General features: G+C 43.5%; 1 protein-coding gene across 2 annotated transcripts in view; it reads right to left on the reverse strand.

The window, feature by feature from the left end:
- Positions 1-26,237, reverse strand: part of LOC124000941 (nuclear receptor ROR-alpha A-like) — a 276,955-nt gene that overhangs the window by 17,235 nt on the left and 233,483 nt on the right. For both annotated transcript variants that reach the window (XM_046307612.1, XM_046307613.1), the window contains 2 exons: positions 1,641-1,726; positions 8-149 (listed from right to left, as the gene is read on the reverse strand). In XM_046307612.1, the coding sequence (XP_046163568.1) occupies positions 8-149; positions 1,641-1,726 (228 nt within the window). The remainder of the gene's footprint in view (positions 1-7; positions 150-1,640; positions 1,727-26,237) is intronic.

Raw genomic sequence — 26,237 nt, forward strand, 5'->3', positions numbered from 1 at the left:
TACGTACCGTCCCGTGACATGCCCACTGCCAGACACTTCTGCAGCCGGCAGTGCTGGCAGCGGTTGCGGCTGGTGCGGTCGATCAGGCAGTTCTTCTGACGGGGGCATGAGTAGGCCGCATTGCTCTGTTGACTCCTCCTGAAGAAGCCCTAAGACCGGAGAGAGGGAGGGGGAGACCGCACTGATTATAATATTAACCACAGTGGCCCTGCTGTATCCAATGACTGATTGGCTTTTATTCCTGTAAACATAAAAGGATATTGTGTTTCACTGGGTACTTATTGAGAGTGATGAAGCCGACAATATTCATCACTATGGAGGGTACTGTCGCTAAAATAAATGTACAAGAATACTGCCATGCCAGTGCTTTGCAGGATATTACATTCTAGTGTCAGTTGTATAAAGCTCTATGTTGTTTTATTGAAGGAGTGGTGTGTTTTAACAATGTATACTGCAGGGGGTGGTGTGTTTGGCTGTGATCGTAATGGTAGGCAGCATCTTTCTATAGTCTGGGTTATTAGTGTTGATTAACAGGGCTCCAACATGTGCGGCGCTAAAGGATGGCACACAGGATGGCACACAGGATGGCACACAGGATGGCACACAGGATGGCACACGCACCCCGATTGGATTCCTCATCCTTTGACTTAATGAATTGATTCCGGCACATCATTAACATGCCCCACTCCACTGCTCCATACACATATGTCTTAATTAGCTGCTCATTGGCTGTTTAATTACAAGAAAACAGCTGACAGCTGCCAAGTTGCTTCATAATGGCAGCCATTATGGGAGCCTGGCTAGAACTGCTAGTGACAAGCAGCACTCTTTAATAATGCTGTGATTTATGGTCCAAACTCTTGTACTCGCACATATCATTAAATGCCTCTCTGCCTGGAGTAATTAGCAATCATTAAAGATACATTTCAGCAGCTTATTCTTCAGCGTTTTGTTTCTCCCGGCAGCTAGCTCCTGTCTGAGAGAGAGAGAGAGAGAGAGAGAGAGAGAGAGAGAGAGAGAGAGAGAGAGAGAGAGAGAGAGAGAGAGAGAGAGAGAGAGAGAGAGAGACGCTCTGAGGAGCAGCTGAATGAGCCCCTGTCTCTCTGTAACACAGGAGGAAAACAGCAAAGGTGCTGCTGCCTGTCAGAGGAATACTAATGACTCGCCTGGTGACAAGCACAGGATCAAGAATACACTAGAAGCACAAGATACATTCCCCTCAACGTGAATGCCTGGTGTATTTGAAACAGTACAAAAGCTAGCTTCAATAAAAGCGGCATACAGCCAACAATCCGTTATAATTCAAAGAACTTCTTCTTTTGATGATTTTATTTCAAGAAAAACAAGCTGCAGCAGAAGGAGAAACACTGAAGCAGCATGTCCCTGGGAAGGGAGGCAGTACAAGGCAGAGGAGTCACTTTGTCCTGCTAATAGTGAGGCTCTGTGATGTCCTCTGTGTGGCTTGACCATTTTAATGACGATGCTCTCTGTGTGTTTACATTTTATAGTCTCTCGCAAGATTGTTTAAAAAGTTAGACAACATGTTCAAAGGTATTTCTTTGTAAGTTTCTCCACTTTTTCTGCTTCCTGTCTCTCTCCTTTCCCCCTAACACCCACATGTTCATTCTCTGGGAGCTTACCTTACAGCCTTCGCATGTTATCACACCGTAATGGATGCCTGATGATTTGTCTCCACAGATCTTGCAGGGAATTATTTCGATTTGAGCTGGAGAGAAAAAAAAAATCATTTTGCTGTCACAAGTTACAGAACAACACCTTCACCTTGGATGCATGCTGATACATGAAAGAGCACTGTGCTTGAAAAATATATCATCCATTTGCTTTGAATCCTCACTTCTACACAGCACATCGAGTCATGCATGAAGGAGGCCATTTTAAGTCTTCACTGAGCCACGTGCCAACCCCTGTAAACAGTGTCAATTGATATTGCAGGCACAAATTACATAAGGAAAAGTCACAGCGACCCACAAACCCCATTCCACTACACAGTGGTGATCCTAGCCCTACTGAATGACAGACTATTATTCTCCAGTGGAAAACATGACTTCAAAACACGCCAAACCCAAGCAGTAAGCCCAGATTCAATTCAGTATGGCCACAGAAATGATAACATTCCTATTGGGCTGGTGAGTAGCTATATGAGGCCCAGAGAGGTGGTTGGAAGGGGATGGAGGCTGTTGGTTGAAACAGTAGTAAAGTGCAGTAGAGTTCAGTGGGGGTGACAGTGTTCCACTGCTGACAGGCCTGTGTGTGATTTAGCGGGCACAGAGGACACAGGCATGTGGGGGCAGGTCTCATCCATCCCGGTCTCCTGCACAGGAGTAGAGCAGCACGCCACAGGGCAGCAGGACACAGAGAGGCAGCTGAGACACAGAACACCCAGCCTGTGCTACAGCTCTCATGCTTTATCACTGCAGCCTCTGACGCCACGTCTCGCTCTGCCTCGACACTAGATCTGTATCTATAATGCCAGCATCTTAGGCTGCCACTGCTACAGCACTCCGTAGCACCAGACAAACTAAGCTATCTGATCTACAAGGAGGAAAGATTACAGTTGGATTCCTGCTCTATAGTGGCTACCTACAACTGCACAGATAGTTAATCAAAGCAAAGAGCACTATCAAACCGCCTTCTCTTACTTGTGCTGAAAATGTATAATTTTACTCTTCATGAGCCATTCCATCCAGTGCACGCTATGACAAAGTAGTCTCTCCACTAGCTTTAAACACCAGGCCTAGTCCTCTTCTAGAGCAGTCGGTGGCCAGGGTAGACTGGAGCTCTGTATTACCTTCACATCCAATCCCTTCAAATGAATTTGATCACATCAAATGGGCCTTCACTGAGGCTCCATCCAGAGGCCTCATCAGCTGCCTGGGAGCGTCTGTTGTGTCATGTGGATAATGTCAGTGTCCCTGAGGCATGCCCAGGGGATGGCCGCTGATACACTAACCGTGTACCACTTTACACACACAGTCCCTCCATTCAGGAATCTCTGTTAGCCTGCACTCTTATCACTGGTAGATTCAACTAGACCTCCCCCCTAGAAGCAGAATTAGCCTACATTTCAGTAAAATGAACAAAGAGAGCAGTGGCACACGTGCTAGTCAGTTCTCATATGGAAAACACCTAGATGGCTGTGTATCCTGCAGTACAATGGAGGCTAATGCACATAGTCTGCCTAGATTAGAGGGAAAACCTACCAGGAGCCAGGTTTTGACAGGCTCGCTGAGAGGGTTACTTTATAATTAATCATTATGAATTTCTGCATTGTGTCGAGTCGGTTGATGTTTTGGTTATCTCTGTATGAACACTGGCATTAAGGGCAGTGCACTCCATTGTTTGTTTTTGTGTTCTACCTGCATGAGCATTTGAGGTGCAGTGTGTTGCGAATTATCAGCCTCATTACTTACATAATAAGTGAAGCGTGCAGTAATTAAAGGCCCAATGCAGCCATTTTTATATCAATACCAAATAATTTCTGGGTAGCAAGCAAAAAAACTATTTCTCAAGCAAGAATTTTGCTAGGACTGTCTGGGAGTGTTTTAAGGGGGAACTTAAACTTAAAACTAACGGTTATTGGCAGATTGGTTTGGAACTATCTTTGTTATTGGTCTATTCATTAATTTAACACTTGGTGATGTCACCAGACAAGACGCCAATGAAAACAGGCTTTTCAGAAGGTCCTGTGTAGATAGTTGCTGTCAATCAGGAAATAACACTGATCACATTTTATCACACTTTTACAGACTTAGTTTCATTAGCTGTTGTACAATATGATACAAAACACAGCAAAACAGAATCTTGACTACAATGGGCCTTTAAAACTTGCTGGGGTGGTGGAGAAACAGGGCTGTGTTGACGGGCCCTGGCCATTGGGTGGCAGTGCAGGGCTGTCACTATGACTGTCTATAGCCGCCTCCTCTCCACTGAGGCCAGTTCCCAGCTCCCAGCTCTCGGCCCATTCTCTTGCCCACAGGCTCCAGGCTCTGAGCTCCTCCAGGCTTAAGCAGAAGCAGGAAGAAGAAGCAGGACTGGCTGGATGCTCGCTCAGGCCTGACAGAGACTGTGCCACATCAGGTGAAGGCAGAGGGAGTGGAAACGGCGGTGCGCTGGGCTAGGCTGGGCACACACACAGATGAGGATAGCTCACAAAGCCCTATCTGCAGCAGAGAGGACCTGAGTGCACAAAGCCTCACCAGCTAACACCCTCTACTCCACTACTACACAAACCTCTGAATGCTGGGTGCACTCAACAGTAAAAAAGGGGTTATTTCCATTCTGACTAGGTAGAGGCTTTGTGGTTTGCTATGTAAAAAAAGAACCCAATCTAAATCTATGGTCATTTTAACAGTGAAATAAGCCATTTTCTGGTACAGATACATGAAGAATAAATACAGAATAATGACATCAAATAAGCCATTAAGTCACCTACGCCATCAGTTCAAGTCAATATTTGGGTATAACTGAGCAAGCTGCCCTGATGAATGGCTGATCTTGGGGCTCCCAGTCAGACTACACTTCAAATAGTGTGAGTGGTTTAAAATGAATTCCCGCAGGGGGCGATGGTCAGACAGAAAGGCACTGTGACTAAGTACTTCAGATCTGGGAGTCAATATCTATTGACACGAGCTGTGGTGTTAACTGCCTCTCCGTGTGAGGCAGGCAGCTGCTGGCTCTGTGTCTGGGCTTGACCAGCGCTGCTCACTGCTGCTGAACCCATTCGCCGTGCCTGCCTGCCTGTCTCCCTGCCTGCCTGCCTGTCTCCCTGCCTGCCTGCCGTCTCCCTGCCTGCATGTCTGCCTGCCTGCCTGTCTCCCTGCCTGCCTGTCTCCATCCTTGCCTGTCTCCCTGCCTGCCTTTCTGCCTGCCTGTCTGCCTGCCTGTCTGCCTGCCCGTCGGCCTGCTTGCCTGTCTGCCTGCCTGTCTGTCTTCCTGGCTGCCTATCTCCCCTGTCTGCCTGCCATGTTCCCTCACTGCCTCTGCCTCTGCCTGCCAGGCAGCCCTGCCGCCTGCTTAGGACATCAAAGCCAGGCACAGTGAGACGGGGCAGTCATGCTAAAGCCCATCTCAGCAGCCTCCCATTACTCACAACACTGTGAGATGGCCTCCACACACAGGCCACATCAAAGAGAAGGGGGACCTGCTGAGGTACACAGATAATGTACTGTGAATCCTACCGCAGCATTTACGGCGTCACAAAATATCCATCCACAGAAAGAATGAAAAAGGTAATGACTAAGATCCTCAGTGGAGGATAAAACTCTGGTGTGGCTGGCTTTGGATTTCACAATGGATAGAGTATGGTGAGAGGACTGTGTAGTAGCCTAGCCTCATGTTGTATTGAAGTCCAGCTCCTCATAGGGCACAGCTTGTTAGAGGGGCTCTGTCTGTGTTCGTCGCTGTGCAGTTCAAGGACACTGATTCACATCACATAAAGGCCCTTTGGAGACTGAGGATGACGTGTCACTCAGAGCACATGTACAATTGAAGCCCCCTCTGTGTCCCCCTCTGCCCTTCATTGTGTACCAAATAGCCCTGAGATCAAAGCCCACATGAAGAGAACACTGCACTTATTAAAGCCCAGAAAATGAACAGATAATCGCTTACAAAAATAAAACAAAGGTTTTGCCTTACCCATGCCAACTGCTCTCCGGGACTCTATCATAGTGTACTGCGTTCTGTAACTAGTGCTTTAGAGCTGACATAAGCACCACAAAGACAGTTGTTGTCAGAGTGAGCATTTTCCCCTGCGCCTCTCAAATATGCTATACTTTGTTTGTACCTGGAGAGCATAATTTATGAGCGAGGAAAAGTGTGGTGTTGACTAAATATATTGAAGATATATCAATTATTAAAGGTTGATCCTTTAATGGTGAATATTGGATGTGAATTCTTAATGCTACATTACAACTCATTGGAGACAAGGTTTTTCTTTTCAGAATGGGATTTTTCATATCCCCCAGATCTAATTCTAGCAAGGCATTCTTTTTTTTCAGACGAAAAAACAATATTCTGTAAAAATGGAATAGCACAGGAATTTGCAGCAGTGCAAATATTGACGTATAAATCACTACAGCGGCTCTATCTCCTATTTATTCCCACTGCAAACTCAGATTTTCCTCAACCATTGGACTACTGTACTGACATAACCTTCAGAAGATTAGGGTGATCCCTTACATTACAGTCACAAACTGAGGCTGACAGCTATTAGATCACTGGACTATTGCACCTACTACAAGGGTGTTACACGTAGAGTAATAAAATACATACCATATCTCTGAGTGATGGAAGACCTCATAGAGTAAGGAGTACTGTCTTCATCTGCCGTTTCATTGGACACAACATCTAACATCTCTAAATGGATCATTCATTTGAAGTCTATATGTGTGGTACATGTAACAGCCTCTTACCAGGAGGCAGAATATGTAAGACTGCAGCTATAGTGATGGGAATGTTGGGGGTGTGAGTGTGTGTTGACAGCTGTCAGTGACCAAATGACGCAAGCCAGTGGGCTCATATTGGAGATTATGTAAGTGATTGGACAGCGATTCTGGGCCTTTGTACAGAGCAGCATTATGGGCAGATTAACAATGGCTCTCCATTCCAACAAACAGGGACAAAACAGTTTAATCAAACTCTCTACTAAACATTTCACAACACAACAACAAGGCAAATGTTGAAAACGAACACATGACTACACACAGGGCTACAATACAGGAACCTGTTAGTATAATCTCTTACTAGATACAGTTCACACAGGGAAAATACCATTCGTACGGTCAGTGGACTAGCTGGCAAGTGCTCAGCAAGCAACATTTTTATACAATAGTTTCCCCCCCATGTTGACTGCTAGATTAATTTCCCCCTTTGCCAGTGGAGATCAGCTGTAGTTTGATTAACATGGTCTATGCTAAATTGAAACCCATGACTGTCAGACAGACAGCATAACAAGAGCTAGAATCAGATCCTGCCTCTTTTCATCTGCCAAGGCACTGCTGTCATGTTGTAGTCTAACAGAACAGAATGAGCGCTTTTTTTTATTCCCAATTGCACAGCAGAAGAAAGGTTATTTGAATGTCAGAGGCAAAGGACAGCAGTGGTACAGAGCACAGACAGAATAGTATAAATGTGTTATTTGTTTGGGGAGTTGGCTTATTACTATGAGGCTGTCCTCATGACATTTCTACTCCAGTGCAGCTCAGAGATACCACACTCAGATATTCACCTGCAAAGGAAAATCCTGTATCATCATTTTAAACCGCCTCCGTCCATTCAACAGACAAACCAGCTGAAGTCATCAACAATGTTTATACCATGAGGACTAGAACAGAGCAAAAAAATAATTGATACGTTTTTTGATGTCTCTATGCTAATTCCTCTTTATCAACTGGCAGCCTAAGCTATGATCCCCCATCACTCGAGACCAGCAGCCATATTTGAAGCGATATTCTAGTTTCAGTGGTTCAGTGGAACAGCTCTGAGCTTCCCTATTATTCCTGCATAGCACTGCAAGCAGAAATTAATTTGCTAAAACCCAGGTCTGGATGATATGGGATGTGCATGTGTCTCTGTGTTTGTTTGTGTGTGAGGCCATTCCTATTTCAACACTGCCAAACATGAGAGGCCTGTACAACACAGCAGCATTTCTCTGCTTTTACTTGACTGCCTTATTGAAATGCATTCTGACACCCTCAATGCAGGGAGCAGGAGAAAGTTAGAGTCATTTGGTCTCATTTATGTGTTGTTATGGCAAAAATGTACGAGCTTCCTGACTGGGAGTCTGTGTGTTGCCCTCTTGGGGAAACAACAAAAGGGTTTATAGAGAAGACAAGCCTGCGAAGGGGAGCATGTGTGGGTCCCCCCTCCTCTGTTCAGTGACAGGTGAAGGAAGCTGTGCCCCGGTACGCCCACTCTCTGTCTGTCACTGTGTATCTGGGTCCCAGTCCCAGAGGAGGACATGGACAGGAGGGAGAGAGAGGCACACTGCATGCTCGGCTCTGATGCCACAACACAGTCAATCTGGAGGCTGCTGCACTCACTTATTCATTCTGATTCTGCCTGCTCTGCTCCTTATCTCAGTACGTCATCGTAAGGTGAGCGGCAAACATTCAACATTTACATGGAATAAAATGGAATTCAATAATTGTTTACATGCTTTCATAACACACTACATGATCTGATCTAACACCGATTGTAAAGTTTTGTTGTTGTTTTTTCTCGGCAGATACACACTGAAGCATGGCACCGGGCTTAAGCGGAACTCAAAATCACCGAGGCTGAAATCACAGAGGACCAGCTGATTGACTGCTTCCGTCGGTTCGGAAGCTGTTTAACTTCAGAGCTATGGAAGGGGGACGTCTCCTCTCCTATTTCTGAACCTTCGCTGGCCACTTTAGCTGAGAAGGCCGTGGTTAAAGACTTGATTGAGACTTGTCATTGGCAAAGTGCCTTAGACCCTTTTTAGACTAGAGGGCATCTCAATACATTCTCGAAAAGTATCAGAAAAACAATCCAGAGAATCCACCTTTTACTGTGATGTAAAACTGTGAAACGCACACGTCTCGCCCGCTACCTCAGGAGGTCGCGGTCGAGCCTTCTTCGAGAGTCACCCCCCTCCGAGCATTGCAGTGTCAATAGAAATAGAATTGTCTCATTGAGCCAAATGCTCTACAGTACAATACTTAATAGCAGAGCAATATTTTTTAAATAGCTGAAATATATAGGTGTTTTCCTTATTATTAGAAACTTGTTTTATTGAGATTTTACCTGAAATTGTAGGAACAGCCTGTTACATTCTGAAATTGTCACAGTACCTTTAAGAAAAGTAATCTCAACTGTATGTTTTTTGCTTGGCTGTGCAGAGCCACCATCCTGAGGCAAAAAGCTTTGCAAGCAAGCAGCAGGAGTTAGCTGTGTATTGTCAGCTAATTTCATGTGTATGGATGAGAAAATAAACCCTTTAATTGCTTGCACATGCTTGTGAATGGTTGCATTATTCAAGAGTTGAATATGTCTTAGAAGAAAATTTGCTGGTATTGTTGAATAGTTTGTAGCTAGCTATTCTTACTGGCTAGCAGAAGTGGCTACTAGTGAAGGCTAGGGCCATTCCCCCAAGAAAAGTCTGGGAACTTGCAGGTGCCTTGGTGGAAGAGTGGGGTAACATCTCACAGCAAGAAGTGGCAAATCTGGTGCAGTCCATGGGGAGATTCACTGTGGTACTTAATGCAGCTGGTGGCCACACCAGATACTGACCGTTACTTTGATTTTGACCCCCCCCCCCCTTCGTTCAGGGACACATTATTCCATTTCTGTTAGTCACATGCCTGTGGAATTTGTTCAGTTTATGTCTCAGTTGTTGAATCTTATGTTCATAAATATATGTACACATGTTAAGTTTGCTGAAAATAAAAGCAGTTGACAGTGAGAGGACGTTTATTTTTTTGCTGTGTTTACATATACAGTGTCTTCAGAAAGTATTCACACCCTTTGACATTTTCCAAATTTTGTTGTTACAAAGGGCGATTAAAATATATTTAATGGTCATTTTTTTGTCAACAATCTACACAAAATACTTTAATGTCAAAGTGTAAAAAAATATATGAAAAATACTACATGACCAAGAGTATGTGGACACCTGCTTGTCGAACATCTCATTCCATTATTCCTCCTAATTCCATTTAATGTGGAAAAAGTCAGGGGGTCTAAATACATTCTGAAGGCACTGTAAAGAATGAAACCTTCTATACATCCAGTGCAATTACACAGAGAAAGCTTTACATATCAATAAATAGGCTTGTTTCATAGATCAGGGGAATTCTTCACTGCCACACTGTACCACTTCCATTTTCCTTTAATTGCTGCATTAGTATGCATTATTGTAAGAAGCTTGATTGCTGCTGGGCTTAATTTAATGTGATCCTTACTATAAGACTATTCTTCACAGAGAGATGTAAAGTTATGTGTGACAACATGCAGCAGACTGACATCGAGACAACGTCCTGTGGGTGTCACGTGTGTGGTAATAATGTGGCTCATTCGTATGTTACATCTACGAGAAACATGTGTGTGGTACTGAACCTGTGTGTGTGTGTGTGTGTGTGTGTGTGTGTGTGTGTGTGTGTGTGTGTGTGTGTGTGTGTGTGTGTGTGTGTGTGTGTGTGTGTGTGTGTGTGTGTGTGTGTGTGTGTGTGTGTGTGTGTGTGTGTGTGTGTGTGTGTGTGTGTGTGTGTGTGGAGGGGTAATGCGTCTAAGTCCCATCCACTGGGACCTGCCCTTGGCAGACTGTGTGTGAGAGGCAAATGATGCCCAGGGGTCAGTGGGTCAGGGGCACAGAGTCAGAAAACACATGGAGAACAGGCAGGAAAAATAGTTCAGCTGCCAGTAATTGTCCCTCTGCGCTCTCCGTAGGAAAACATGTTTCCACACACTGAGTTACTTCCACAGACTAGCCCCAGACACCAATCATCAGCTTGATTTGCGCCGTCCAACAGGGAAGCTCCACATAAGCCAGAAGCCAATTGCGGCGAACTTTAAACCACTCCAGCCGACGCTTGGCATGGAGGATGGTGATCTTATGCTTGTGTACGGCTGCTCGGCCATGGAAATCCATTTCATGAAGCTTCCTACGAACAGTTCTTGTGCTGAACAGTTCTTGTGCTGACGTTGCTTCCAGAGGAAGTTTGTATCTTGGTGGTGAGTGTTGCAACCGAGGACAGACGATTTTTACACGCTCAAAGTAGGCATCCTTTGCCATGACAGCTTTGCACGCTCTTGGCATTCCCTTAACCAGCTTCACCTGGAATGCCTTTCCAACAGTCTTGAAGGAGTTCCCACATATGCTGAGCACTTGTTGGATGCTTGGCCTCTGTGGTCCAAATCATCCCAAACCATCTCAATTGGGTTGAGGTTGGGTGATTGCGGAGGCCAAGTGGAGGCAGGGCATGAAAGGGATAACGAATCCAGTTGTTTGTGTCATCCTTTTCGGGAAAGTACCTGCATAATTGCGCACCCAGCTCACTCAGTTGCTTTGCTATATCACATTTGACATTTTCCATAAGATTGAGTTCATTTGCACACAAAAAAGTCATACAATGATGGAAAGACCTGTGCGTTGTCCTTGTTAATGCAGACAGAAAAGAGCTCCAACTTCTTAATCATAGCCTAAATGTTGTCCCACACATTGAATATAGTTGCAGAGAGTCCCTGTAATCCTAGATTCAGATCATTCAGGCGAGAAAAAACATCACCCAGAAAGGCCAGTCGTGTGAGAAACACGTCACCATGCAAGCGGTCAGACAAGTGAAAATTATGGTCAGTAAAGAAAACTTTAAGCTCGTCTCTCAATAAAAAAAACGTGTCAATACTTCTCCCCTTGATAACCAGCGCACTTATGTATGTTGTAAAAGCATTACATGGTCGCTGCCCATATCATTGCATAAAGCAGAAAATACACAAGAGTTCAGGGGCCTTGCTTTAACAAAGTTAACCATTTGCACTGTGGTGTCCAAAACATCTTTCAAAGCTGTCAGGCATTCCCTTGGCAGCAAGAGCCTCTCGGTGGATGTTGCAGTGTACCCAAGTGGTGCCGGGAGCAACTGCTTGCACGCGCGTTACCACTCCACTATGTCTCCCTGTCATTGCTTTTGCACCATCAGAACAGATACCAACACATCTTGACCACCAAAGTCCATTTGATGTCACAAAGCTATCCAGTACTTTAAAAATATCCTCTCATGTTGTCCTGGTTTCCAGTGGTTTGCAGAAGAGGATGTCTTCCTTAATTAACCCCCCATCAACATAACGGACATATACCAGGAGCTGTGCCAGGCCCGCCACGTCTGTTGACTCATCCAGCTGTAACGCATATAATTCACTGATTTGTATGCGAAGCAGTAATTGTTTCAAAACATCTCCGGCCATGTCACTGATGCATCGTGAAACAGTGTTGTTTGATGAAGGCATTATCTGTTTTTTTGGGGCCTTTTCCCCCAGAATTGTTCCAGCCATATCCACGGCAGCAGGAAGAATTAAGTCCTCCACAATAGTATGGGGCTTGCCTGTCCTAGCCACTCGGTAACTCACCATACAAGACGCTTCTAGCCCCTTCTTATTAATGGTATCTGTTGCTCTTACTACTCGAAAGTCGTCTTCATTCTCACTCAAAAAACTCCTGTGGCTTATTTTTCAAATTGTCATGTTTCGTTTCTAAATGTCTGCACAAGAGTTAAGGTTTCCCGCAGTTAATGTGATTAAATGTTAATTATTTTACCAGGCTACCTTTATTTGGCATTGTGTTGTTATTTCACTGAACACAGATGTTTGTTTTGTAAAAAATAATAATAAAAGAGAATCACATTTTTATTTGGAGTACCCCCAGAGTCAGGGTATATGCAACAGTTTGGGCCGCCTGGCTCGTTGCGAACTAATTTGCCAGAAGTTTACGTAATTATGACATAACATTGAAGGTTGTGCAATGTAGCAGGAATATTTAGACTTATGGATGCCACCCGTTAGATAAAATACGGAACGGCTCTGTTTTTCACAGAAATAAACATTTTATTTTTTAAATGATAGTTTCTGGATTTGACCATATTAATGACCTAAGGATCGTATTTCTGTGTGTTATTATGTTATAATTAAGTCTATGATTTGATATTTGATAGAGCAGTCTGACTGAGAGGTGGTCGGCAGCAGCAGGCTCGTAAGCATTCATCCATGCGCTGGCCAGCAGCTCTTCGCAATGCTTCAAGCATTGTGCTGTTTATGATTTCAAGCCTATCAACTCCCGAGATTAGGCTGGTATAACCGATGTGAAATGGCTAGCTAGTTAGCGGGGTTTGCTAATAGCGTTTCAAACGTCACTCGCTCTGAGACTTGAGGTAGTTGTTCCCCTTGCTCCGCAAGGGCCGCGGCTTTTGTGGAGCGATGGATAACGATGCTTCGAGGGCTATTGTCGATGTGATCCTGGTTCGAGCCCAGGTAGAGGGCGAGGAGAGGGACGGAAGCTATACTGTTACACTGGCAATACTGAAGTGCCTATAAGAACATCCAATAGTCAAATGTATTTGAAATACAAATGGTATAGAGGGAAATAATAATAGTCCTATAATTCCTACAATAACCTCAGCCTAAAACTTCTTACCTGGGAATATTGAAGACAAATTTTAAAAAGAACCACCAGCTTTCATATGTTCTCATGTTCTGAGCAAGGAACTTAAAAGTTTTTTTACATGGCACATATTGCACTTTTACATTCTTCTCCAACACTTTGGAGAAGAACACTTTCTTCTACCTAGTACCTAGTCAGTTGTACAACTGAATGTGTCTTCCGCATTTAACCCTCTGAATCCGAGCGGTGCGGGGGGCTGCCTTAATCAACATCCACGGCGCCCGGGGAACAGTGGGTTAACTGCCTTGCTCAGGGGCAGAACGCAGGATTTTTACCTTGTCAGCTCGGGGATTCAATCTAGCAACCTTTCGGTTACTGGCCCAACGCTCTAACCACTAGGATACCTGCCACTCAAATAGGGAAAGGGAAAGATTTTTTCTCTCAAATGTTGTGGACAAATGTGTTTACGTCCCTGCATTTTATCCTTTGTCAAGATAATATCTTCACCTGACAGGTGTGGCATATCAAGAAGCTGATTAAACAGCATGATCATTACACAGGTGCACCCTATGCTGGAGACAATAGAAGGTCACTTTTAACAGATATGTGAGAGCTGGAATTCTTACTGGTTGGTAGGTGATCAAATACTTATGTCATGCAATAAAATGCAAATTAATTACTTAAAAATCATACAATGTGATTTTCTGGATTTTTCTTTTAGATTCCATCCCTCACAGTTGAAGTGTACCTATGATAAAAATTACAGACCTCTACATGCTTTGTAAGTGGGAAAACCTGCAAAATCGGCAGTGTATCAAATACTTGTTCTCCCCACAACTCCCATTTTCTTTTGCAGAAAGCAGCACTGTTTTTCAAAGTAGCTCATCTTGAGATAGGCTATTGCCAAGACGAGCCCATCAGCCATCACTCATCTTCATCATTAGGTGAGTTAGTGCGCCACTGGAAATGTTATTTAGTAACCTACTGATATACTGTATATATATATATATATATATATATATTTCCTCCTATTATTGTATAATCTGTGTGTCACTTCATTGGCCTTGGCTGTTGTTTATTTGAATTCAAGACCAGATTGATCTCATTTCTGTCATTTGTGTGGGGTGTTAAAAAAGATTCAGCTATTGTCTTCTATCATGTAAATGACGTAGAATTGCATGAAATGCGTTTTAAAAATGTGTTTTTCTTCACTTTCCCCATGTGTGGATATCGCAAAAACAACTCTGCTCAACAGTAGGATATGCCACACCGCAAATGATATGATGGCTTAATTATAAAGGGACTTTTTCATCAACAGTAAATTTACCATGCATTGAATTGCATCTTGGTGCATGGATTTGTGTACAGAAATGTATGGTGTATCGGGAAGTGGGGGCTATAAAAAAAACTACGCCCCGGGGCCTTTGATTTCTTAGTCCAATCCTGCCTGACCCTCAGCTAAATCCATAGATACAGCACTATGATATTCCCCCTGACATCATGGTGGCCTTGTGTCTTAAGAGATGAATCAAAGAACAGTCACAGAGTATGTCAAAGTCCTGAATATCTGTTTACACAACATGTTCTGTGGATTGTGCTGTGCTGTACCCCACTATCAGGCTGCTAGAGAGATGATGGAATCGATGCTTTGAGAGAGACTTTGATAAGAGAATGTTGTCACCGATTTTTCAGTGGATGTAATTCTAGTTATGCCCAAGCCTTTAATACACAACAGTTAATACTAGTAGTAAGCTGACAAGTGACATTCCAGTAACTCTGCCACTCTGTTTGAAGGTCTTGTGTTCTCATCAGCACGGAAAGAGAAGGCAAGGACAGGCAAGACGAATGACATCAACGGTCAGGCGATATTTCCAGGGACGTGTGATTGAGACAAATGGGGCTTGTTACATTAGCAGGGATACTGAATCCTGTCCCCCACAGATCCAGGGGAGATAGAGCTGAAACTAGAGGCACCCAACCTTTCCAGGGATCAGCGGTGTCATGGAACCTCAGAAAAATAGCTTTCTCAAACACTGGATCCAGTCACTGTCTCAATGCTTTTTCACTCAGCACTTTTGTCTTCCACCATGCGAGCCCTATTCAGAAACCCTGACTTGGTCCTCTCCTGTAAGCCCAGAGAGCGAAATGGAGTGTGTGTGAGAGCAAGAAACATTTACAGATCCATTAACGAAACCCTTCCCTATTAGTGTCTTAAGTCACTGAACATTTCCATCACGCATCATTTACCTATAATTATACTAAATGTGCAAAACAATTTGACTCCAAACACTTGATTGCCATAATGTTAAACACTTACTTCTGATTAAATTTGCAAGGCACTTTTAAAAATAAATGTATTTATTCAATTTTGCTACTGGCAATATCTGTCTGGCTGATTAAAGCCAAATGAATTACTATCAATATGAATGACTTGACAGAGTCCTTATCATTGTGGAAACCACTTTTATATTGCTGTAAAACTAGCATGTATTCACAGGTAGATACTGCATTATACTGGAAGCATTATCATGAAATAATGTCACTTATTTTTTAAATACACCTGCATCCCTGGGTATACAAAAGTACGTAAATGAATGCCTATTCACTGCAGAGTAACTGCACCACAACAGTGGTTCCATGCTCTTTAACAGTTGAGCCGGGCTATAAAAGGCACATTCCAAGATAGCAGGGGAGTATGGGAAGATGTCTGCTGTGACAGTGAGTTCACAAACTACTTACAGCATGTGAGGCACAGTCCCCCTGCTCCATTCCCTTGCACAGTCCCACTGTGTTCATAGTCCTACATACACTGGCCTGGTTTTGTTTATCATGGCAGGATTAAGCAGCCATGCACAAAGCATGCTTCTCTCCTTACACGCTTTGTTTGCAGAAGGGGGCCAGAGCGAGGCGTTCGCTGCCTAGCTGCCTGCTACCTTTGGGTGAACCTGCTTCAGTGGCTGTAGATGAATGTGCCATGGAGCTTAATCCCAGGCAAATAAAGAAGTGGCAAGATTAATGTTTGCATAAACACATCCCAAAACCCCTTGAATAATAACCAGTACTTCAGCCCATTCTGTTCAGATGCAAAGGCTCTTAGAGTCAGGTGACAGTAAATCCCTCCCTCCCCACCACCTCACCAGAACCAGGAAGCAGCCATGCTTTGTTGCTTCATCAACACCAGGAAGCAGTCAATACTTTCCACTGGAGAGGCAGGATACACCATGCAGGCTACACCGGGAGAGAACTACTGAGCCAGAGCTGGAGACAGACAGGGACTTGCACAGTACTACAGTGGCTCTCCTCTCCTCCCCCTCCTACCACAGCGTGTCAAGTCCACAGCGCTCAATCTCTGGCCCTCAGAGCAAGGCCCACAGCAGATGCCTGTCACAGCTACTAATGAACACAGGATGGTTTGTCAAAAAGCTTCCTTTTTAACACTATCCATAGAAGTCTGTCACCCTGTTATTCATTACAAGTTCTCAGAAGAGAAGGAACTTCAAGACCATGCAAAACAGTTCAATTGATGTCAAGAAATACAAAACCAATCTTATCGCTGGTTTGTACAGCAATAAATCACAGGTCAAAACCAAACAAGGCCATTAAAATGCCATTAGGGGCATGCTCCCATCCCAATGTCCACGTGATTCTGTCATCTCTATGGAGCTTCACAGCTGGTTTCTCCCAGACAACCCAGTCTCTGATAAGGTCTGGTACAGTATAGAATGGAGGGGAGTATGGAGTCAGGTCTGATACAGACAAAGAGAAGGATGGAGAGAGAAGGGAGGGGGAGAAGCGGGGGTCCAGGCCAGCGTGGGGAGCGTGGGACGTGGAGCTAGGGTAGATGGGGTGTGAGGGCTCCCTCTCCAAAAGGCTGCTCCAAAGGATGAGCACAGAAAAAGCCCCCCCTGCCTAATGAGGGGTGAAGTGGAGCCCCCTGTGGCCCCCCCAGGCACATTCATTAGGAGATGAAAAACCATTTCCTGCAGAAGAGAAAGCACTTGCCTTAGCCCAGACATGTTTAATTTAGGGCCATGTGAAGAGAAGCCAGATTGGCCAGGTCCAATCTACCAGGCCAGGGAAGCCGAAACAGACAGGGCCTGCTGAGCCTGAGGAGGAGAGAGTACTGTACTATATTGTGGCTTCATTGTGCTATTCTCCTATTGACAGAGGTTGTAATGACTATCAGCACATGCCAAGCCTACAATAGTCAGATAAATAAATTGAGGAGGAGGTTGAGTACGTAAAACAATAGAAAATACAATGATCCACAGTAACTCTGAATGAGGTAACAGGGAAACTAAGTTCAGTTTAATTAATTGCATGTTGTTGCATACTGCTGTTATCATCTATCATGCTCAAGGCAAAAAATAATAGATTAATTTAGCTAGTGGTGGTTAGTGGAATAGAACTACACACTAGGTACACACTGGTTGAATCAACATTATTTTCATGTCATTTCAATGAAATTAGGTGGAACCAACGTGGAATAGATGTTAAATTGACTGCCCAGTGGGTAGGCAATATGATAATGCATCTTCATATTCTGCTGGTAGAATGTGGTAACAAGCATTTGTGACACTACAGAGACCCGCAAATTAAATCAAGGTATAACGTTCTAAGACATAATATTGAAAATATACACTAAGTATTAAAAACATTAAGAACAAAACTTTTCCATGACATAGACTTACCAGGTGAATCCAGGGGAAAGCTATGATCCCTTAAACCCTCTTCAATCAGTGTAGACGAAGGGGAGGAGACAGGTTAAATAAGGATTTTTAAGCCTTGAGACAATTGAGACATGGATCCTGTATGTGTGCCATTCAGAGGGTGAATGGGCAAGACAAAATATTTTAGTGTCTTTGAACAGGGCATGGTAGTAGGTGCCAGTCACACCGGTTTGTGTCCAGAACTGCAACGCAGTTTCCCATGTGTATCAAGAATGATCCACCACCCAAATGACATCCAGCCAACTTGACACAACTGTGAGAAGCAGTGGAGTCAACATAGGCCAGCATCCTTGTGGAGGGCTTTCGACACGCTTTCGACACGATGCCCTGACAAATTGAGGCTGTTTTGAGGGCCGAAGGGGAGGAGGCAACTCAATACTAGATAGGTGTTCCTAATGTCTGGTATACTCAGTGTATATCTGTGAACGCAATAGAGAAGGCACAGCTCCAATCCATTCACACTGCAACACATAAATAGAAGAGGGGGATAACAGGGTATCTCTCCATGACAAATCAAATACATTGCTTCTAATTGGAACTGCATATCCTTGTTCCTTATCAATCCTCTTATTTATTATGGCGGTTTGTTGCCTTGTTAGATATGTAGAAGCAAGCTCCCGTAATTAGCAACTGCTCACCTTTGGGATGCTAATCCCCTGTGAATTGTGGATTTGTACATCTAAGCAACACTCTTCCATATAGCTGGTTCTTGAAATTACAGTCGATTTCAAACCTTCAATTATTTGTATAGCATGGATGCAAACAGCCTCCTCTTTTATGTATCACAGATTTCCGTGAGTTTGCAGTAAATAATACTTAATCTAGCTTTGGGACACAACATCGGGAGTCTGTATATTGGTTGGACTCCCTGAGTTGTGCATAGTTCTGGTGGGTGGCGACGGAAAATAACCCTATTACAATATAGCAGGCTTCACGAAAAAAAGTTCTGTCAACAAAGATATATGTATAATCTCTAGGAACGATACTTAAGTAAAGTGAAATGTGTCCCTCGCTATCAAATAAACATCTGAATCCAACTTTTGTCCCGAACCGCAACATGTTCCTGATGTGTAGATAGAGATAGATTTCGTGGAAGGAAGTCCATGGTCTAATGGCAGCCCGCTGTCTAACTCAGCAGGAATATGGTGCGGTTCATACAAAAGTTGGATTCAGACGTACACAGACTCCCGATGTTGTGTCCCAAAGCTAACATAATCCACTCCAGTGGAATCCAAATATAGAGTAAACACTAGATTCCAAAATTAAAGTGCCTGCTGTGCATGTAAAGTGGAAAAAGCTTCCTCTTTTGAATCATAAAGATTAGATTTCTTTGGTGACTTCGATGCATCACATAAGAAGCACGCAATTGCTATGGGGGATCAGATCAAACATGCTTAATTAAACAATGAAGCATGACTACATTGCCAGTTGTCAGCCTGTCCTTTTCCCAGGCATTAATTGAAAGTTAATTAAACAATCAATGTATGCCTCTATGTCTAATTTAAGGGCTTGTCCAGGGCTTGTCCAGGGGTGCATACTCTGATGTTTAGATTAGAGGTTGACCGATTATGATTTTTTTTAACGCCGATACCGATGCCGATTATTGGAGGACCATAAAAGCCGATACCGATTAAATCGGCCGATTTTTCCCTTTATTTCTTTGTAACAGTGACAATTACAACAATACTGAATGAACACTTATTTTAACTTAATATAATACATCAATAAAATCAATTTAGCCTCAAGTAAATAATGAAACATGTTCAATTTGGTTTAAATAATGCAAAAACAAAGTGTTGGAGAAGAAAGTAAAAGTGCAATATGTTCCATGTAAAATATGTGCCATGTAAGTTCCTTGCTCAGAACATGAGAACATATGAAAGCTGGTGGTTCCTTTTAACATGAGTCTTCAATATTCCCAGGTAAGAAGTTTTAGGTTGTAGTTATTATAGGAATTATAGGACAATTTCCCTCTATACCATTTGTATTTCATTAACCTTTGACTATTGGATGTTCTTATAGGCACTTTAGTATTGCCAGTGTAACAGTATAGCTTCCGTCCCTCTCCTCGCTCCTCCCTGGGCTCGAACCAGAAACACATCGACAATTAGCGTGCGCTAACTAGCTAGCCATTTCACTTCGGTTACACGAGCCTCATCTCGGGAGTTGATAATAAAAATACCGATTACCGATTGTTATGAAAACTTGAAATCGGCCCTAATTAATCGGCCATTCCGATTAATCGGTTGACCTCTAGTTTAGATGCTGCAGAAATGTGTGCCCTTTCCCATTCAAGGCCAGGCTAAATCCATTGTGCAGAGAAGGTGGAGATTATACATCAGATGTTCACAGAGCTTCCCCCACACGCATGCACACGTACTCTCACACAGGAAGCGGGAGAAGGCATCTTTGAGAATTCACAGGCAAGGTGCTTCCAGCATAAATGTTTCCTAATGAGGAGCATGAGTAACACATATGTCAGATGTGCACCAGGGGAGAGAGGTGGGGTTTCATTCTGTCAATCCAATACATTTCTCTGTCTATGACATCAATGTCATATGTTATTGTGGTTAAGTATCATATATAAAAAAAGTGGATGGATTGGATAAGTGCCACACTCTGTCAATTGTGTTTGTATACAGTTAAACCAGGACTACATGCTTATCTTTTACATGTTCAATTGTATGACATCCTCGGTAGATTAAGGTACTGTATTTACATTACATGGATGTTCAAAACGTGGGACCTGCATCACAAACGTGGAACAAGAATCTTAAAACTGGAAATAAAAGGGATTATCTTGTGAAACAGGGTGACATAAAGATCACCCTGCTATATTCCTATTGGTTAGTGGTTAAATAGCGATGAATTAACAATGTTGTTGTTAAGTATTTAGAGGCAATCCTACACCTCCACTAAAACATAAGCTACAGGTGGGAATCTCTTTACCTACCTTGCTGTAACAGGGATAAAAAAAATGTAATCAAATCAAATTTTATTTGTCACATGAGCTGAATCCAACAGGTTTACATCTTACAGTGAAATGCTTACTTACAAGCCCTTAATCAACAATGGAGTTCTAAGAAGTTAGAGTTTGGAGTAATATATATATATATATATATATATATATATATATATATATATATATATATATATATATATTACGTTTATTTAAATAGACAAGTCAGTTAAGAGTTATTTACAATGACGGACTACCAAAAGGAAAAAGGCCTCATGCGGGGACAGGGTCTGGGATTAAAAATAAAATACAATTGGGCACAGACAAGGGTAAGAAGGTAGAGTCAACAATACATCACACGAAGCAGCCGCAACTGTCAGTAAGAGTGTCCATGATTGAGTCTTTGAATGAAGAGATGGTGATAAAACTGTCCGGTTTGAGTGTTTTTTGCAGCTTGTTCCAGTCACTAGCTGCAACGAACTGAACAGAGGAGCGACCCAATGTCAATGTCAATGTGCGGGGGTACAGGTTACACTTAGATGACCATGCTAAATGGTAACTGACAGCATAGCCCAGAACACCTGACATAAAATGCATGCATAAGTGGGCAAGTGTGTTTCAATGTCATGGAAAACCTGAGTGTGACGGGTGGAATCAAGATTCATATAGCTGTCCACTCTGTGTGTGTCAGACCAGACATAACTTAGCGCTTAGCGGGTGGCTGAATCTTCCAAATGTCTCCCCACATATGTGCAGTGATGTCAGATTTATAGTCAGATAAAAAGGTAACATTATGAAAAACTCTGAGGATTGGCTTTGAGCGATAGCAATAACCTTGCACGTAGCGGAACGATGATTTATGCACCATGGCTTGGGAGAGCAGTAATGTAAATGTGTATGGTAACTGGGCTGCTGCTACCTGACTGTAACATTGATGGGGCAGACTCAGAGAAAAGACTCAGAACTAAATTGCTTAATCTGTTTACCATTCCTTTTGGAGTTTATGGAAAAGAGTAAAAGACAGACAAACAGAGGCTGATATTTTGCCCTCATGTCATGCATTCACACACAGATTCATCTCTCACTTTAGAAGCCAAATGATACGCCTCATTTTCTGCAAGCACAGTTATTTTTAACTTCTCCAGCTGTCGGATAATATAGCTTGACTGTCAGAGCTGGTGTGCATGTTAAAATGTTGCAAACTCTTTTCAATTTACCGTTCTCTTTGAGCGAATTACAAAATGCACATTCCATTAGTTTGGCTGATTGACATTCCTTTTCACTTATCAGAACCAAAGGGAGATTAAAAAGACAGTTGACTGGATGGAAATGGAGACTTCCAAAGAGCTGAATTTGGCTTTGCCTTGAAAAGTTCTCAAAAATCACTTGGGAGAATAGGCTCTACTTATTAATTGGATAGAACAATGTCTTCTCCAGACTATATTCTGTTCTGAATGATCAAGCATTCTAATATGCTATAAAGAATATGTTCTTAACTGACTTGCCTGGTTAAATAAAGGTTAAAAAATAAAATTTAAAAAAGGCTTTTGTCCTTGCTATTCATTGCATTGTGATGTTCACAGATTTTTATAGTAGGTCCTCTACAGTTGCTCTTACATTAACCTGCTTGACCAATGTCAAGACCTGACAGCTTTGAACATTCAAACTACAGATCTTATTTAGCTTATTTTACACAAAGACAACAGGACAACATAAACATGTCCCTTACGGCCCTGGCTCTTTTAAATAGCAACAGAGGCTCTCAAACACAGGCTCTTTTAAAAGTAAGTTATATAACATCCAGTCAAACTGTCATTAATCAATCCATCCAGTTGCATTGTGAAGTTGTGGCATCTAGGCCAAGGGGTCTAACTGATGCAATATAGATGGGCACTAATGGATCCTGTAGCTCTAGCTCATCAGAAAATAATGTAAATCACAGGCCTCTGAGTGGGTGTGCAGGTAAGTCTACACCCACAGCCAGTGCTTATTATGTCCTTAGGACCATAACAAGGGTACATAACAGGGGGGTATAGAGCTAGTCCCCTCTCCACAGAGCTAGCTATAGAGTTAGCTTCCTCTCCATAGAGCTAGCCTCCTCTCCAAAGAGCTAGCCTCCTCTCCACAGAGCTAGCTATAGAGTTAGCCTCCTCTCCATAGAGCTAGCCTCCTCTCAAAAGAGCTAGCCTCTCCATAGAACTAGCCTTCTCTGCGTAGATAGCATCCTCTCTATAGAGCTAGCCTCCTCTCCATAAAGCTAGCCTCCTCTCCATGGAGCTAGCTATAGAGCTAGCCTCTCCATAGAACTAGCATCCTCTCTATAGAGCTAGCCTCCTCTCCATAGATATAGCCACTTCTCCATAGAGCTAGCTTTCTCTCCATAGAACTAGCCTCCTCTTTATAGAGCTTGCCTACTCTCCATAGAACTAGCTATAGAGCTAGCCTCTGCATAGAGCTAGCCTCCTCTCTATAGAGTTAGCATTCTCTCCGCACAGCACATCAAGCAGCTATGCACGGAGCTCCCGTTAAAGCACGTCCCACTGTCCTAATAACCACCTGACCAGACCCCTATTGCTTGCCCAGTAAAAAGAACTGCAGCAGGTTATGTAACTGCAGCAGGCAGCAGGCAGCAGGCAGCAGGCAGCAGGCAGCAGGCAGCAGGCAGCAGGCATCTGGGGACTGGGTCTGTTCACTAGGCCTGGACTGTCACTCAGTCAGCTGCCTGCATGGTCTGCCTGACTGGTCTCTGGAAATAAACCAGACCCTGACACACCATGACAGGGATTAGGCCTGAGCTGGCCATTCGAGTAAAACAAGATAAATACTAGACTTAGCCACAACCCTGGGATTTCCACCCCTCAGCCACGGTAACCATACCTGGGCTCAGGTTTACCTTTGTAACAATGATGTCCTAACCTGTATGTGTAACAGTGAATTATGGTGGTTAGCAGACAGAAGATTTTCTGTGGATGTTCCATCAGAACCAAAAGCAGGCCAGGGCGGAGGGTTCCAGGAGCGCTAGTTCACCATGACAACAGGAATCCAAGACATTGTAACGTCATATGGCAAACCTTAATCCCTTACACTACACACACTTTATATACAAAGGTATGTGGACACCCCTTCAAATTAGTGGTTGCTGACAGTTGTATAAAATTGAGCACACAGCCATGCAATCTCCGTAGACAAGAATTGGCAGTAGAACGGCCTTACTGAAGAGCTTAGTGACTTTTAACGTGGCACCTTCATTGGATGTCACCTTTCCAACAAGTCAGTTCATCAAATTTCTGCCCCAGTCAACTTTAACTGCTGCTATTGTGAAGTGGAAACGTCTAGGAGCATTACAGGCTCGCAGAAAGGGACTGCCAAGTGCTGAAGCGCATAAAAAACATCTGTCCTCAGTTGCAACACTAACTACTGAGTTCAAAACTGCATCTGGAAGCAACGTCAGCAGAAGAACTGTTCATCGGGAGCTTCATGAAATGGGTTTCCATGGCTGAGCAGCTACACACAAGCCTAAGATCACTTGCGCAATGCCAAGCATCAGCTGGTTTGGTGTAAAGCTTGCCGCCACTGGACCCTGGAGCAGAGGAAACGCGTTCTCTGGAGTGATGAATCACGCTTCATCATCTCGGAGTACGATGGACCAATCTGGGTTTGGCGGATGCCAGGAGAACGCTACCTGCCCCAATGCATAAAGCCAACTATAAAGTTTTGTGGAGGGGAATAATGATCTGGGGCTGTTTTTCATGGTTCGGGCTACGTGCATTAGTTCCACTGAAGGGAAAACTTGACACTACAGCATACAATGTCATTCTAGACGTTTCTGTGCTTCCAACTTTGTGGCAACAGTCTGGGGATGGCCCTTTCCTGTTTCAGAATGACAATGCCCCTGTGCACAAAGAGAGGTCCATACAGAAATGGTTTGTCGTCATCGGTGTGGAAGATCTTGACTGGCCTACACAGAGGCCTGACCTCAACCACATCAAACACTTTTGGGATGAATTGGAAAGCTCGCTGCGAGCCGGGCCTAATCGCCCAACATCATTGCCCGACCTCACTAATGCTCTTGTGGATGAATGGAGCAAGTCCCCGCAGCAATGTTCCAACATCTAGTGGAAAGCCTTCCCAGAGGAGTGAAGGCTGTTATAGCAGCAAAGGGGGGACCAACTCCATATTAATGCTCATGATTTTGGAATAAGATGTTTGACAAGCAAGTGTCCACATAGGTTTGTTTGGTCATGTAGTGTAGAATACTTCTGAATTTCACAAGCAAGTCTCGTCTTGGTACAGTTGGGCCAAAGTCAAGGCATATACTGTACTGTAAATGCATTACTTCATTGTTTGGATTCAGATCCTATGACCTCACATTAAAAACATACTTTATGCCAATGATTGTGCCCCTTTTTATTGAGAGAGAATAAGAATCATGTGTTTTTGTTCATGAGGCACCAATCATGTTAATGCAAGGCATAAGTATGCCAAGAAGCTTTCATAACAATAGACCATTATTCTTGTTAAATCATATTTGGATGTTTGCTGTTAGCCAACTGGTTGGAATAGCCTTGCTTAGAAAACTTTTCCTCTAACCAAAAGCTCATTGTACAGTATTTACTGAGACAATGGCATTGTATTTTCTACCTGTTTTTTAAGATTTCCACACATTACAGCACATTAGCAATTGGCCAGCTCTACCCCAGCATTGTTAATAAGCCTGCGTATTGGCAGGATCTCCTTTCTCACCTCATATGGCAGCAAGTCAACACACTCAGGTGCCAATGGCTTATTACTCTTTAAGGGTTACATGAGTATGGACTAATGGCAGCGGAGAAGCTTTCATGATCCAATCCTCAGGGGAAACACGATCCACCGCTACAACTGTCTACATGCTCTCTTGGCCCCAGTGAGACCAGGCTTCTTGCTTAGCACAGCTCAATATGTAACATTACACCCTTTATAACTCTAAATAAACCACATAGTGATGAAGAGCAGGCAAGTCTCTTTCTTTCTCTGAAGAAAACACCATATCAATTACAGTCAGAGGCTGTACTGGTGGCATGACTGGCTCCCCGCCGTAAAAGAATACATGGCTCGGGGAGTTTTTGAGAAAGCCATTGCAATCCTTCTCCGTGCTAGTTAAATTACAGAGGAGATCGCGGCGGGGGACTCCTGCACTACTCCCAAGTCGACGGCAACAATTCTCATGGTGTGTTTGTCAACATGGCTGCCTTGTGTAATTGGCATAATTGTCAGGTTAGAGCCGGGAACAAACGGGGCGTCCTCTTGGCGAGTGCAGGGCCGTGTCATTAAAGGGCCATCTTTCTGGAGGCGCATCTGGGGACATGTGTATGAGCATTTTCGAGAGACAGCTTGCTTGATAAAATGGCTGCCTCTTATCTCTGCTATACATATGCCTTCT

The sequence above is a fragment of the Oncorhynchus gorbuscha genome, linkage group LG02 (genome assembly GCF_021184085.1).
Source record: "Oncorhynchus gorbuscha isolate QuinsamMale2020 ecotype Even-year linkage group LG02, OgorEven_v1.0, whole genome shotgun sequence".
NCBI classification, from domain to species: domain Eukaryota; kingdom Metazoa; phylum Chordata; class Actinopteri; order Salmoniformes; family Salmonidae; genus Oncorhynchus; species Oncorhynchus gorbuscha.